At 44.7% G+C, this 16686-nt stretch overlaps 1 protein-coding gene across 2 annotated transcripts in view; it reads left to right on the top strand.

The window, feature by feature from the left end:
* The window catches only part of ZNF777 (zinc finger protein 777), a 29856-nt gene extending 13447 nt beyond the window's left edge, over window positions 1-16409 (top strand). For both annotated transcript variants that reach the window (XM_077997669.1, XM_077997668.1), the window contains exons 5-6: window positions 11102-11353; window positions 14981-16409. In XM_077997669.1, the coding sequence (XP_077853795.1) occupies window positions 11102-11353; window positions 14981-16137 (1409 nt within the window). In that variant the 3' untranslated portion in view covers window positions 16138-16409. The remainder of the gene's footprint in view (window positions 1-11101; window positions 11354-14980) is intronic.
* Window positions 16410-16686: the final 277 nt, after the last annotated feature.

Raw genomic sequence — 16686 nt, 5'->3', positions numbered from 1 at the left:
ACTTAGGGATTGGTGGGTGTTGAATAGGAGGGATGGGGAGGTGCTAAGGATGGCTCCTAGGCCTCTGGCTTAAGTAAGAATAGAGGGAGGGTAATGTAAGGTTCAGATTTGGAGAAACACTGAGAATTCCGTTTTGAACACATTAGGTTTGAGATCCCTGTGAGACATCAAAGAGCAGGTGTTGAGAAGGCAGCTGAATAAAGGAGTCTGGAGTTCAGAGCAGAGGTCTGAGCTGGAGACATCTGGCCTTGGCACATTTGGACATTTGGTGTCGGCAGCATAGATACATTGGGTTGCTCAGTCTGTAGAGGGGGAAGAGAGGAGAACACAAGCCATGCCCTGCAGAACCCTGGGTTTTGGGGCAGATTCGGGAATTTGGAATATGTTGTTCACGATGGGGCCCAAGTGTTAGTATTTTTTAGCTTCCAAGGTGATTTTCATGTGCAGCCAGGGTTGAAAACCACTGTTGTAGGATTTGGAAAAAGAAGGAGGAGCCAGAGGAATCAAAGGAAACAGAAAGAGTGGCCAGAAAGGTAGCAGGAAAATTAGGATAGTGCCCTGTTGGGTATTTCTAGAGAAGAATGTTTCCAGAAGGAGAGAGTATGCCCAACAGTGTTGTATTCTGCTGTGTGGTTTAGGAATAGGAAGACTAAAAAGTGTCCATTGGATTGCAAGCTAAAAATCATCAGTGACCTTAGGAAGACTAACGTTGGTAGCTTAGTGGAGGTGGCAGCCTGATAGTCAGTGGGTGAGGAGCGGGTGGGAGGCAGGGAAGTAGACATGGCACGTGCTGACAGTCATTTCAACAAGTGTAGCTGTGGGGGAGTGGAAATATGGGACAGTTGTGGGGATTCTTGTTTGCCTAAGATGGGGATTGCTAAAGCCTGTTTGAAATGTTGATGGGAATGATCCAGTTGATAGGAGGATTAAGGATGTAGAAGTGTGAAAAGTAAATATAGTGAGGTCAGTGATGTAAGCAAAAGTAGGTTTAAAAAAACTGGATGGAAACATACCAAAGCCGTATTTCTCTATGTTTTGTAAAATGTTCTGATGTAAGCATATATTACTTCTTATTCAGTAAAAATATATTTTTTAAAACAGTATACAATGAAAGATTGAGTTCAACAGGGCAGATTGAACATGTATTTATTCCTACCTCCCAAATCCTTCTTTTTTTTTTTTTTTTTTTTTTTGAGACGGAGTTTTGCTCTTGTTGCCCAGGCTGGAGTGCAATGGCACGATCTGCAACCTCCACCTCCAGGGTTCAAGTGATTCTCCCACCTCAGCCTCCCCAGTAGCTGGGATTTAAGGCATGCACCACCACGCCTGGCTAATTTTGTATTTTAGTAGAGATGGGGTTTATCCATGTTGGTCACGCTGGTCTTGAACTCCCGACCTCAGGTAATCTGCCCGCCTCGGCCTCCCAAAGTGCCGGGATTAGAGGCCACTGTGCCCGGCCTCCCAAATCCTTCTAAAATAAGAGTGAAGGAACTTTTAAAAAGAAAAGAGATACAGCAATGAAGTTTTTCAGCCCTGAAGCAAGTGGATAGATGTGGTAAGCTGAATCTGAAATTGGTACTGGGGAAAACTGAGAAGAAACTCAATTTGCACCCCCACACCTGCTTGGGGCTCAAGAGTTAATAGTACCAGAGACTCTAGAGATTCCTGGAAATAGGAATGAAGTGAGGCTAAACACAGACAGCTGGCTGAACATCTTTTAAATTGACCACTTAACACTCCCCTCAGCTCCCATTGCCTCCCTCAGTCCCTACTACAGGCATCTGCGTTTCTCTAGCCGTGTTATGTGACAGGCTTATTCTCTGGAGAGGGTGCAAAGGAGGCTTTCTGGACATGGGCACCAGGCACAGTTGAGGGTGGGGCACTACATCGGAAATGGGAAGAAGGAGACTTGACGTGCAGATATTGAGATCTGCAGACTTCTTCCCTAACTCGACTTCCAGAATGTTGCCAACACCCAGAATTAAACCCGTCGGGCAGGATATTGGAAGAGCCTTATATGGAGACTTTTGGGACCAGGCCAAGAGGTTTCTGAGTAAAATGACTTGGCCAAAGCTCCCTATGGGCCAAGCAGAGACCCACACATAGTTAGCAAGCCCCACCCAAATGCATTCAGCTCTTTGTTCTCTTGAGTGTCCTCTTGTAAGTCTCCGTGGACAACCAAGAACCAGAAGACATTTGGGAAAAGTCTGTGGTGTACAGAGATGAATAAGTAAAGACATCAGAAAAAATATATTTAGAGGAACAGAGACCATGCAGAGAGGAAAAAAATGTATATATGAATACTTACATATAAAATCCTTAGATAAAATAAGTGAATGCATTCATGACACAAAAGTGTAATGCTTGTTTTTTTAAAAAAGAAGAGAAAGGAACTCTTGGAAATTAAAAATGTAATAGTACAAGTTAGAGACTCAGGAGCAGTGTTGGAGGATAAGCACACATCCCAGAAAATAAAGCTAAAAGATAAGAAAATAGGGAAATAATAAAAATAAAGGATGGAAGGAAATAGGGAAAGAATAAGAAAACTGAAGGATGGAAATCCAACATCCAGATAATAGGAATATCCAGAAAAAAAGAGTAGCAAAAACAGGTGGGAATTATCAACAAAATGATTCAAGAAAAATTCCCACCAATTAAAGCCATAATTTTGTAGATTGAAAGAGCCAGCTGCCCAGAGCACTGGAAGAAAATAGACCTACACTTTCAGCATGGACTTTCAGAGCAACTGAGAACAAAGGAAATCCTATGCACTTCCAGAGAAGAGAAACAGAGTCATGCGAAGAAACAGGAATTAGAATGGCCTCAGACATTTGTAACCACATTGGGATCTAGAAGACAGTAGAGCAATGCCTTTCAAATTCCAAAGGAAAGTATTTTCCAACTTATAATTCAATATCTAGCCAAACTCTTTCGATTAAATATGAGTGAAACTGAGACATTTTGAGATGTTCAAGTCTCCACAAATCCTTTATCAAACTGGGGGAGGTGCTTTGCCAAAATAAGGAAGTAAACCAAGAAGGAGGCATTACAAACGCCAACTTGAGAGAGAGGTGGAGGCACTCCAGGGGCATGGCCCAAGGGCATTCCGAGAGGCCAGCTGTGCACCTAGAGGCAGCCGGTTGTGTGGGGCACCTCCACAGGTCCCAGAAATTTGTCTTCAAGTAGATGAAATGGATAAACACCCAATATATTTGAATGTTTGGAGAGGAGAGTTACACAGCAAGGTAAGGTTGGGGGAGTTTCGGGCTGAGTTCATGATAATTAGTCGTAAGCTGGGCAAAAGAAAAAAGTGTCAGATCTAGGGAAGGCAAGAAGGTTTACAGGCATTGGAAGCACTCACTATACTACAGAGTTTTGTTATAAATAACATTGATATAATCTAGTGAGGTAAACATCCAGTATTGATCCAACTAAAATTACAACAAAACTGTATTGGCAGGATCAGTTCAGAGGAGACCTTCATCCCTTGGAAGTCAATGGATGATGCTTAAAATTGAAAACTCAAGGAGTAGCAATATAAGTGTGTTACTTAGAGTTACGGAGGTAAATGACCAAAGAATCAGCTGGAATCATTGAAGTGATTGCCTCGGGGAGCAGGAAATGGGGGTAGGTGAGTGGAAAAGAACTTTTTAAAAAATAAGTTCTGGGCTGGGTGTGGTGTCTCACACCTCTAATCCCAACAGTTTGGGAGGCCGAGGCAGGTGGATCACTTGAGGTCAGGAGTTCGAGACTAGCCTAGCCAACATGGTAAAACCCCATCTCTACTAAAAGGGCAAAAAAGAAAAAAATAGCTGGGCGTGGTGGCCCGTGCCTGTAATCCCAGCTACTCAGGAGGCTAAGGCAGGAGAATCACTTGAACCCAAGAGGTGGAAGTTGCAGCCCCGTCTCAAAAAAAAAATTTTTTTCGAAGAACTGTTCAACTATGTTCAACTAGCCTGTGTGCATGTATAACTTTAAAAAAATTTTTTTAATTAAAAAAAACCTAACAAAGTATAGCCATGAGAAGATTGGAAAGTCAGTGTCAACCAATATTTATTTGCTTTGAGCTGGTAGAGAGAGTTAATGTGGCAATACTGGTTTTTAATTTCACAAAGAAAAAGTACAGAGAGAAAGTCCCCGATAATATTCTCTCAAGAGTCAGCAGTTTATTCATTCCAATTTTATGTGCATGTGATTACATACACATAGCCTTAATTATGTAGGTAATACATATACACATTATCATTGTAAAAAAGTCAGACAATATAGAAGTATTGGCAAGTTTCTTTTTTCAATAGTATATCATTGACATTTTTACATGTCACAATATATAAATTTGTCATATTCTTTTTCATAGCCGACAGTAGTATTCTGTGTATTGATTTCATAATTTGTTTAAATACTGTCCCATTAATGTGCATTTAGGTTGTTCACAAGTTTCAGTGCTTCAGTAAAGATTATTATAAATAGATCTTCATGCACTTGTCAGGAACTTATTTAGAAATGGATTTTCTGGGTCAAAGGATATACCCACTTAAAAATTTAATAGATCCTGGCAAATCCCTTCAAATCACTTGTGCCAATTTACATGCCTTCATCCATCTAAGCATGAGAATGTTTGTTTCTATACACTCTTACCAGTAACAGGTATTATTTATCTTTTTCTCATTTGCCAAAGTAGTAAGTAGAAAAAACACAATATGTGGATGAAAATACTTTCTATAAGGGTGATGTTGAGCATATTTTCATACCTTTATTGATTACTATTATCTCTTACTACTCTGTGAATAATCTTTTTTGTTACTCTTTTGGATTATTCATCTTTTTATTGATTTGTAAAAAGCTTTTAAAATATTAAGGATATTAGCCCTTGCCTAACAGTATCTATATGAATACTTTCCCCAGTTTGTGGTTTACTTTTTTTTTTTTTTTTTTTTTTTGAGACAGAGGCTCACTTTATTGCCCAGGCTGGAATGCAGTGGCACTATCTCAGCTCACTGCAACCTCCACCTTCCGGGTTCAGGCTATTCTCCTACCCCAGCCTCCCGAGTATCTGGGGTTACAGGCGCCCACAACCATGCACAGCTAATTTTTTTGTATTTTTAGTAGAGACGGAGTTTCACCATTTTGGCCAGGCTGGTTTCAAACTCCTGACCTCCAGTGATCTGCCTACCTTGGCCTCCCAAAGTGCTAGGATTACAGGCGTGAGCCACCACGCCTGGCCTGTGGTTTACTTTTATATTTTGTGTGTGTATGTGTGTGTGTGTGTAATAGCAGTTTTTAACTTTTATGTATTCAAATTTATCAGTCTTTTTTTTTTTTAAATAGAGTCTCACTCTGGAGTGCAGTGGCGCAATCTCGGCTCACTGCAACCTCCGCCTCCCGGGTTCAAGTGATTCTCCTGCCTCAGCCTCCCGAGTAGCTGGGATCACCGGCCCCTGCCACCACGCCCAGCTCATTTTTGTATTTTTTAGTAGAGACGAGGTTTCGCCATGTTGGCCGGGCTGGTCTCGAACTCCTGACGTCAGGTGATCCACCCGCCTCAGCCTCCCAATCTGGGTTTCATATCAAATGTAGAAATATTTACTCAAGCTATTTTATTTAGTAAACACTGTGATCACAGATCTTAGGTCTGTGAGCATCTCAAAAAAAGCTATAAAAATTTTTGAAACACAAAATAAATTTTTTTTTTTGCCCTAGAAAACAAAAAGAAAATTGCTAAGTCTAAGTAATTAAATGCTTATTTTAACTAAATGTCTAAAAATATGGCATTATATCAGTTTCAATAACTAATAAATTCAGTCTTCGCAAATGTTTAATACATTTGAAAACAATTTATGGGATTTTCCCCACCTCACAGGAGTTCTTATGAACATGAATTATTAAAAACCAATCACAGATTAAATAAGTTTCTTATAGCCAAATGATGGCAACAGCAAGCTACAAGAATCCTTTCAAAACAATTTATAGCAAAATTATACTTGATAGGAGTTGGGCATGTTTAATATGCTTGGCACGAATTACCAAACGTCCTCCAGAAGGACTATCTGAAGTCCCATAGGGTTACAGATAGCCTGTTCCTCAGCTTAAAGTTGTAAAACTTAGGTGTGAATTTCTTATTTATACATAAATATTGTTGTTCATCAGGAGTTCGGTGTGAAATACGTGAAGTAGCTTTTTTCCCTTTCTAGTCAGGAAGCCAGTTGTCTCCATTCCTTTTAAACTTTTCCCCACTGGATTGAAATGTTACCTTTTTCATAAACTATATTCCCACAATGTGTGTGTCTTCGATTAATTTTTTAAATGGGAGAACAAATTCCTGCTTATAAATAAATGCAGCTTGGTTGTCAGTACTCTTTGAAAAGTTGTTTGGGGTGGGGAGACATTGTTGGTGGGAAACACTGGCGTTCCCTGCTATCTAGCAAGTGGAGGGGAGGGTCAAAGTGTGTACATACTGCCTGTTTTGAGGGAGAAAGAGTACGTGCCACAAAGAGGAGCAGGCGAATGCCTGGAGCTCAGGGAGGAGCACAGCTGTGTCCACCTGAGAGCACTGAAGAGGCTTGATGGAATGGTGGACACTCAAGTTGGGTCTTGAAGTAGGGCCAGGTGTTGAAGGCACTAGTCTTCAAGCTGGGGTACCCATGCTTTTGAGGGGATAAGGGTACTCCCCAGGAGAGACATAATACAGATGTCTTTGAGGGCACAGTTTCCAGTCGTTAGTCCATCTCTTCTTGTCCAGCTGATCAGCCAAAAGCACACAATGCATGTGGTCCCTGAAATGTGGCTTCTCATCTACTCTCCCATTATTTAAAAAAAAAAAACAGGCTGCCAGGCATGGTGGCTCATGCCTGTAATCCTAGCACTGTGGGAGGCCGAGGTGGGAGGATCACTTGAGTCCAGGTGTTTGAGACCAACCTGGGCAACATAGGGAGACCTCATCTCTACAGAAACTTTAAAAATTAGCTGGGTATGGTAGCACATGCCTGTAGTCCCAGCTACTCTAGAGGCTGAGGTGGCAGGTGGTTTAAGCCAGGAGGTTGAGGCTGCAGTGAGCTATGATCTCACCACTGCACTCCAGCCTAGGCAACAGAGCAAGGCCTCATGTCTTAAAAAACAAAACAAAACAGGCACTTCCTGCCCATCTCCATCTTACTATAAAGCATTTCTCAGAGGCATAAAGCCCCCAGGTCACCAAACAGAGAGAATATTCAGAATTTTGGGATACATGTCCTGCAGCGCGTCACTCTGGGGCCTGGATGGCAAGTTCTCTTGCAGCTTAGGTTGTTTGCAATATTTTACCTTTAACAAAATTGAAAGAGAAACTAATCATGTTGTGAACTGATAGGTCATTAGAAACAGTTGTTTTGTTTTGTTTTGTTTTGTTTTTTGAAATGGAGTCTCACTCTGTTGCCCAGGCTGGAGTGCAGTGGCGCCGTGTTGGCTTACTGCAAGCTCCGCCTCCTGGGTTCATGCCATTCTCCTGCCTCAGCCTCCCGAGTAGCTGGGACTACAGGTGCCCGCCACCACGCCCGGCCAGTTTTTTTGTATTTTTAGTAGAGATGGAGTTTCACAGTGTTCACCAGGATGGTCTCGATCTCCTGACCTCGTGATCCGCCCGCCTCGGCCTCCCAAAGTGCTGGGATTACAGGCGTGAGCCACCGCGCCTGGCCCTGGAAACAGTTTTTGATGATAATGTTGACCGTGTGATCTTTGTGGCATATAATTCAGAAGTTCAGAATTGAGTGACAGTTCCATAACAAAGCTGCTTCCAGCCCATCTACATATTTATGTAAATGAGGTTTCCCAATGTAAATGAGGTTTCATTTATAAAAATGAAACAGACAAATTGATTCTGAACTGTATATTCTACAATAAGAATATTGATTTCCAGATAAGTAAACTAATTGGGAAAAAATTCTATTCATCTTTATAAGATACATTTCCCAAAGTTTCTTTATTTTCTATCTTGGATAATTATTTATCATTCTGTAGTGATAATCACTAAGGATAACTTAAGCCAGGAAAAAAATGAACACTTAGAGACCTGTGGTTATTAGAAATGAAAGCAAAATTAAACCTTCAATTTACATACACATTTTTGTGGCAGAGTGGTAGATGAAGTGATCAGTAAAAGGCTTCTAAGCATACAAATATGTTCTATTAGGATAAAATTCTGTGGGCAAAGTGGGAATAGAAATAGAAGTTCAAGGTGAAAAGGAATGATATAAAAATTCCAGCTATCAAAGAAGAATTTGTTCATGTGTTTTTAAGTGAATAATGGTGGGTTTAAAATTGCTGGGGTTCTTAGATTCCATTGGCGACATTAAAGGGTGATGGAAGAGTTTATTTCAAAGTATCAATATTTACAATACTCCAGAAATTACATCTTTTGCAGTTACTGATGCATTTTATATATTTATTCAAAAAGATGCAAAGGAGTACATAGTTTTAAAAATTATTTTAAGGTGTAAGCAAGCAAAATATTTTAAGTAGTGTGTGAAGTCAGGGAAGAAGTTTTCCTGATGCTAGAGTCATGGTCATGGTCATGGTCATGTTTGTGGAGGGATCATAACGATTTAGCACAGAGACAAGGATTGAAGACAGAGGAGAAAAGGCACACAACTAATGGAGCAAAACTCCAGGGAGAAAGAAATGGGCAGGGCTAAGGAAACAAGCAGAGGATTTCAGTGATAGGAGGAGGGAAGAGAGACATTACTTTCCCTGAGATTGGAGAGAAAAGGGAGGTAAAGATGGTGACTCTGAGCCAGTGCAGGAAGTAGGGGATGGAGGTATAGATGAGTTTTTCTTTTCCTTTTCATAGAGAATAGGACACAGACATCTTTGGAGAGAGTGGGAGAGTCCCACAGTTCTGAGGGAATCGGGGTAAATGAGAACATTAGAGCTGCTTTATATTCCATCCACTTCCAAACCAGTTGAGTTGGTGAATCAGAGAGGCATTAAAGGAGTGCCACTCATCCGAAGGAATCCAGCTTATGTCATCTAGCACCCATTTTCAGCCTGATGAGTTTGTCTGATTTCTTAGTAAGGGAATGAATGGATTTGGCAGAGGAGCAGGAGGAGCCTCAGGAGGGCAGGACTGAGGCTGCTTGGTTCATTTATCTCCTGGTTTCTTTTCTCTTTTTCTCACAGCACTTGTCACCTTCTAACATCCAATGTAATTTATTTATTGTGTCTACCACCTTATGTAAGGTCCATGTTTTTTTCACTGATATATCAAAAGCCGTTAGACCACATGACATGTAGTTGGTGCTCAGTAGATATCTGCTAGTAAACATTCAATGAATGAATGAATATGTTTGTACATGACATATATTCTATTGTTACTGCAGTAAACTTAACCATAGCAAAAGTCTGGGGAAAAAAGCCAATGTTCTTCTATTAGGGAAAGAATGAATAAGCTACGGTATTATCCTGACCATGGAATATATACAGCATTTTTAACAATGTATTAGCACTGTAGAAATTGGCCTGAGGCCAGGTGTGGTGGCTCCTGCCTGTAATTCCAGCACTTTGGGAGGCTGAGGTGGGCAGATCACTTGAGGCCATGAGTTCGAGACCACCTTGGCTAACATAGTAAAACCCCATCACTACTAAAAATACAAAAAATTAGCTGGGTGTGGTAGTGCATGCCTGCAATCCCAGCTACCTGGGAGGCTGAGGCACAAGAATCACTTGAACCTGGGAGGTAGAGGTTACAGTGAGCTGAGATCATGCCACTGCACTTTAGCCTGGGCAACAGAGGGAGACTCTGTCTCAAAAAAAAAAAAAAAGTGAGGAGACTTATGCCTGTAATCCCAGCACTTTGGGAGGCTGAGGCAGGCCGATCATGAGGTCAGGAGTTCTAGACCAGCCTGACCAACATGGTGAAACCCTGTCTCTACTAAAAATGCAAAAAATTAGCCGGGCGTGGTGGCAGGTGCCTGTGATCCCAGCTACTCGGGAGGCTGAGGCAGGGGAATCGCTTGAAGCAGGGAGGCGCAGCTTGCAGTGAGTCGAGACTGCGCCATTGTACTCCAGCCTGGGCGACAGAGTGAGACTCCAAATAAAAAAAAAAAAAAAGAAAGAAATTGAAGGGATTTCTACAAGATATTTGAGTAGAGGAACACAGAGGAGGCCAATAGTGACAGAAAAATAAATAAATAAACGTGTATGTGGCTTATTCATAAGCACAGAGAAAAGTCCTGGTAAATTATAGGAGTTACCTGGGAAGTCATAACGGTGAAATGGGAAGAGAGGGAAGGGGAAGGCAAATTAGACAGAAAAAAATACTGCACTAAAACCCAAAAATGTGTTATAATCCCATTTATGTAAAATGACACCTATGTATGTAATGGTACATTTGAAATTAGTCTACAGACCTATAGGCAAGCTTAAAAACATAAATTTCAGGGTAGTGTGTAATAGGATGCTATTTAACTAAAAACAAACTCAAATGCCCCTGGTGTACATGCATACGTGCTTGGGAATGTGAGTCTGTTTTTTGGACACCTCAGGGTATGGGGCCGAGGGGTGGGAGTAGTCAGGAGATGGCCTTTTCTTCATCAACCTGATTGTGAGTGAGCAGATGAGAGAGAAACTGTGTTAACTGTACCAGTTGGCTGGTCTGACTGAGAAAAGGAATGGGCATCTCTTTAAAATAAACCCTGGCTGGGCACAGTGGCTTATTTATGCCTGTCATCCCAGCATTTTGGGAGGATCACTTAAGCCCAGGAGTTCAAGGCTGCAGTGAGCTATGATCGTGCCACTGCACTCGAGCCTGGGTGATAGAGTGAGAACTTTGTCTATTGAACAAATAAGACTAATAATAAACCCTGACAATGCTGAATTTTTTTTTAATTATGGTGCTCATGGCAAACAAACTTTGCATCTATTTTAACTTGACTACAGTTTGTATTGGTATTCAAAGCTACAAGGTGTCCAGAAAATTCTGTGTCTACTCATTTCCAACTCAATATTACATTTCTTCAGGGTCTCTAAGATAAGACTTATTGAGATGTAAATTGTAGGGCTGCAGAAACCTGGGCAGTTGGCATGAACATTCTGGGTTCTTTTCTTCTCACCCCTGCCCACCCTCTCTCAGCACATGACGGGATCGTGATTAAGATCGAGGTACAGACCAACGACGAGGGCTCAGAAAGTTTGGAGACACCTGAGCCCCTGATGGGACAGGTGGAAGAGCATGGCTTTCAGGACTCAGAGCTGGGTGACCCCTGTGGGGAACAGCCAGACCTGGACATGCAGGAGCCAGAGAACACGCTGGAGGAGTCCACGGAAGGCTCCAGCGAGTTCAGCGAACTGAAGCAGATGCTGGTGCAGCAGAGGAACTGCACGGGTGAGTGCTGGGTGGGGAGGGCCAGAGAAGTGTTGCCATGAGGCCTTCCAGAGGGCCGCTGCCCCCTGGGACAGCTGTGGTTCCTTCAGAGAGGTAGCTGGACACTGATGGGGCAACAGGTGGGAAAGAATTACCAAGCACGGCCTCGGGTCTAGGCTTCGTGACGCAGGACTTGTAAGAACCCATCTCCAACCCAGGAAAGAAGTGGTTACCTCTAAAGACTGGTTCAGGCAAGAATGAAAGGGATCTCAGAGCTCACCTATCCCACCCCTCATTTTACAGGCAGAGGTTAAATAGATTGGACAAGGCCACACAGAGAGTGGCAAAGCCAGAACTCTCCCAACGTGTCCTTGATCATCTCATATCACCCTAGAAGCCTCAACTACCTTGAAGATTTCAGCCCTGGAGAGCATGGTTTTCAAATAATGATAGCACTGCCATTCTGTGTTCGAACCTAGTCTTCATTTTTGTTTAATTATAAAACTTTATCACCGTGCTGCTCACTCTTGCTCCTTCTGAGTTCAAGAACAGTAAGGCACTGGGGCTCATGGTAGCCTGATCCCAGGACATCTTTTGTGATGGATTTTCTGATGCTGAGCCATCCTGGCAGGCCCAGGAAAAGCCCTACTTGATCATCATGATGTATTTTTTGAATTCACTATTGGACTTAGTTAATAAATATTTTACTCAAGTTAGACAACTGTATTCATAAATGAAATGAACGTTTTCTTGAATTATTCTCATCTAATTTTGGAAACAGTATCATACTGGATGTATCAGATGAACTGGGCAGCTTTTGCTCTTGTTCTGTATTCTGAAAAAAAATAGGAATTGAGTGTGTTCCTTGAAAAACTGGTAGAACCCACTTGGACTTTTGTTTTTGTCTGGATGTTTTGTTTATGTGTAAGTCATTCACCATTACATGTTTGTATAACACTTTTATATTTAGAAATATATCCACATCCATTTCTGGTTTTAAAAGTATTATATTGATGTAAACTGCTTAAAAATTATCTGTAGATAATTCCTCCATAATTTGCATTTTATTAATGACCATTCCTCTTGGTCAAAAGATATGGATCTAGGCCCAGAGCAGTGACTCACACCTGTAATCCCAGCACTTTGGGAAGCAAAGGCAGGAGGATTGCTTGAGCCCAGGAGTTCATGGCCAGCTCAGGCAACACAGGGAGACCCCATCTCTACAAAAAATTTAAAATTTAGCCGGGAATGGTGGTGCATGCCTGCAGTCCCAGCTCCTTGGGAGGCTGAGGTGGGAGGATTGGTTGAAGCTGAGAGGCTGAGGCTGCAGTAAGCCATGATTGTATTGCTGCACTCCAGCCCGGGTGACAGAGCAAGACACTGTCTCAAAAATATGTACATATATGGATCTACCACCTGATTTTTAAGTAACTCCATGGTATTTCAGAAGTGTTTTTGACATACCATGTTGTCTTTCATAAAAGGACAGTGAAAAGATTTAAGGTAGATTCTGAGTATATGCTAAATTGGGACCATCATTGTATAAATTCAGTTGCCTTTTGAGCAGTCCCCATTAATTGTAGTAGAACTTTAGAAAACTACTAAACAGTAGTTTGTGGAATTGTGAGTCTTGAGTTTTAGGGCCAAATGTTTGGTGTTTATAATTCCGTTAAGAAAAAAGCACCTTTGGCCAGGCGCGGTGGCTCCTGCCTATAATCCCAGCACTTTGGGAGGCTGTGGCGGGTGGATCATTTGAGGTCAGGAATTCGAGACTGGCCTGTCCAATATAGTGAAACCCCATCTCTACTAAAAATACAAAAATTAGCTGGGCATGGTAGCGGGCGCCTGTAATCCCAGCTACTTGGGAGGCTGAGGCACGAGAATGACTTGAACCCAGGAGGCAGAGGTTGCAGTGAGCCAAGATCATGCCACTGCACTCCAGCCTGAGCGACAGAGCCAGACTCAAAAATAAATTAAAAAAAAAAAAAAAAGATAAAAAGAAATAAGCAACTTTGGTCCTCAAGGAGAGTTTAGCCCTTCTCAGGATCTATTTTCCCCTTTGCCTTTCAGAGATACTCAGTATTTTTGGGATAAACACCAGGGCAACTAGTTACCATACTCTGCAGCTGCCTGCTCTTGATCTTTTAGGCATCGTGCTCCAAGGATGTTCTGGGGCACTTCTTGCTGAGAATCCTAACACTACTGAGGCAGCCTTGACTCAGCACATCTGTGTCCTAATTTTACCACTGTAGTTCACTGGCTGTAGAGGAGGACAAGGAAGTGCTAAGGAAGACAGGGAGTCACTAGCAACTTTACAAGACATTGGCTGGGTCACGAACATTGCTAGCTTCAGTCCCTGTTACTTGAGGAGGTAGACCAGATGGGTCCCAACCTGCAAGCTCCGGAAAGGCCTAGGACTTCATTTTCTATTTGGAAACATCACTTGGTATCTCTGAGCTTGGATGACCCATCTGTAAAATGGGGAGAATTCTTGCTTGACTTGCCCTATAATAAGATATTGTGCTCATGAAAAGAAGACAGGTATGAGTGCTCTGAAAAGGTCTTGTTGGTTTGTTTTTAATTATTCTGCACACACAGACTTTTTGTCTTCGTCACAGATGGGTTCAGAGAAGTAAGTGACTTTCTCATGTCACACAAAGCTGGTGACTAAAAATAGAACTCACCAGTTAGTGCCAAATAAGTACAAGCCACTTGAGAAAACTCAAACAGGAGTCGGGAGCCACTTTTCTCTGAAACTTACATTATCATAAAGGACCAGGCTAGAGCGTCGAGGGGGCATCCCTGGGTGGGGCGTACACTGCCTGCAGCTGATCCAGATTCAAGGGTGGTGGAGTCTGACTGTGCCGGTGCATCTTCCACCCATGAGAGGCTGCAGAAGGCTGGGTTCCTGATTCCTAGGGTGGGCACCAGTGAGTACTGTGGGCTCCAAGGAGGGGTGGAGTGCTGTAGGTTTTGATCATCAAGGCAGACGTGGAGAGGAGAGGGAAATTTCTGGAGGAAGGTGAGGAAAGGCACCAAGAGGAGAAATCTCCCAGTGGATTAGGAAAGAAGTGGGCTGGTCTGAGCAGAGTTCAGGCAGAGATGTCCTCAGAGGGGCAAAGACTGAGAACCTTAGAGGAGTGGAGACCCTTTGGTACAGCTGGTAGAAACCCAACCTTTAAGTAGCCTAATGGAAAAAGGGGTGTGCATCACTCATATAATTAGAGAATCGTGAGTATTCCAGCATCAGGCATGGCTGGATCCAGGTGTTCCCACATCGGCTCTGTGTACTGGTTTCCTTCTTTCCTGCTGGGTCCGGCTCTACCAGCAGTTTCGCATCATAACCAACAGGAAGCGATTTCCCCTGCGGTCCTCCGTATAAAATCCAAGGAGAACTCTTTTTAGCCCCTTTTAAGTCTGGACTCATTCCTGAACCAAACAGCAAGGCCAGCCTGGGTTACGCATCCACCTCGTTGTGGGAGGGGAGCGGACCAGGGGCCGCAGAGAGAGGAGAATTTTCCCAAAAGAAGGAATTTGGGCCAATAATGCAATGTTTTGGTGAGGGTAAAGCAATGCTGTACCTCCATCCAGGTAGGCTAGGGGCGCCAGGCAACAGCTAACGACTTTCTCTCTCTGTCCCTGGAGCAGAAGGGATCGTGATCAAGACAGAGGAACAAGATGAGGAGGAAGAGGAGGAGGAGGAGGATGAGCTGCCGCAGCACTTGCAATCCCTTGGGCAGCTGTCCGGGAGATACGAGGCCAGTATGTACCAGACCCCGCTGCCCGGGGAGATGTCCCCCGAGGGCGAGGAGAGCCCCCCGCCTCTGCAGCTAGGAAACCCTGCAGTGAAAAGGCTGGCACCCTCCATGCACGGTGAGCGGCACCTGAGCGAGAACCGCGGGGCCTCGAGCCAGCAGCAGCGGAACCGGCGCGGCGAGCGGCCCTTCACCTGCATGGAGTGCGGCAAGAGCTTCCGCCTGAAAATCAACCTCATCATCCACCAGCGCAACCACATCAAGGAGGGGCCCTACGAGTGCGCCGAGTGCGAGATCAGCTTCCGGCACAAGCAACAGCTCACGCTGCACCAGCGCATCCACCGCGTGCGCGGAGGCTGCGTCTCACCCGAACGCGGGCCCACGTTCAACCCCAAGCACGCGCTCAAGCCACGCCCCAAGTCACCCAGCTCGGGCAGCGGAGGCAGTGGCCCCAAGCCCTACAAGTGCCCCGAGTGCGACAGCAGCTTCAGCCACAAGTCCAGCCTGACCAAACACCAGATCACGCACACGGGCGAGCGGCCCTACACGTGCCCCGAGTGCAAGAAGAGCTTCCGCCTGCACATCAGCCTGGTGATCCACCAGCGCGTGCATGCGGGCAAGCATGAGGTCTCCTTCATCTGCAGCCTGTGCGGCAAGAGCTTCAGCCGCCCTTCGCACCTGCTGCGCCACCAGCGGACTCACACGGGCGAGCGGCCCTTCAAGTGCCCCGAGTGCGAGAAGAGCTTCAGTGAGAAGTCCAAGCTCACCAACCACTGCCGTGTGCACTCGCGTGAGCGGCCACATGCCTGCCCCGAATGCGGCAAGAGCTTCATCCGCAAGCACCACCTCCTGGAGCACCGGCGCATCCACACAGGCGAGCGGCCCTACCACTGCGCCGAGTGCGGCAAGCGCTTCACGCAGAAGCACCATCTGCTGGAGCACCAGCGTGCGCACACGGGCGAGCGGCCCTACCCCTGCACGCACTGCGCCAAGTGCTTCCGCTACAAGCAGTCGCTCAAGTACCACCTGCGGACCCACACGGGCGAGTGAGCGCGCGCCCCGCCACCGCTGCCCGGCCAGGTGCGCGGGCCGAGCCCCCCTCGGACACCGCCAGGCCCGAGCCCAGCGGGCGGGGGCGGGGCGCCCCCCAGCCCCTTTGCCGTGAGCTCCCCTCTCCTTTCGTCCCTCCTCCCAAGGACATGGGGGCAGTGAGACCAGGTCCCTTGCTGCCGCGTTTCCCCCGGGCCCCAGGGGGGAGGGTGCGGACCTGGGGAACCCTTTCGGGCTGTTAATTTCCTTGACAATAAAATGGATGAAACCAATCAGCACGGGGGGCGTGATTTGGCCGCCGGCCACTCAGAGGGGCGGTGTAGGGCCCATCTAGTTGGGGATAGAACTTTATAATTACCTTTTGGATACTGTGGTTCTATTTGATAATAATAGAGTAATTTTTAAAAGACGAGCGTTTCCTGTTTGCCGTTTTTGTTTGGTTTGAAGGGGAGGGTTTGAGAAGGCCCGAGGGACATATGGTAGTGTCAGTTGACAGGTTCTGTTGGGACCCTTTTTTGTGTGCCTTCTCCATTTGGGTGGTAAAGGAGA

This window comes from Macaca mulatta, chromosome 3 (assembly GCF_049350105.2).
Source record: "Macaca mulatta isolate MMU2019108-1 chromosome 3, T2T-MMU8v2.0, whole genome shotgun sequence".
Classification (NCBI taxonomy): domain Eukaryota; kingdom Metazoa; phylum Chordata; class Mammalia; order Primates; family Cercopithecidae; genus Macaca; species Macaca mulatta.
This window is presented reverse-complemented; position numbering and strand designations above follow the sequence as displayed.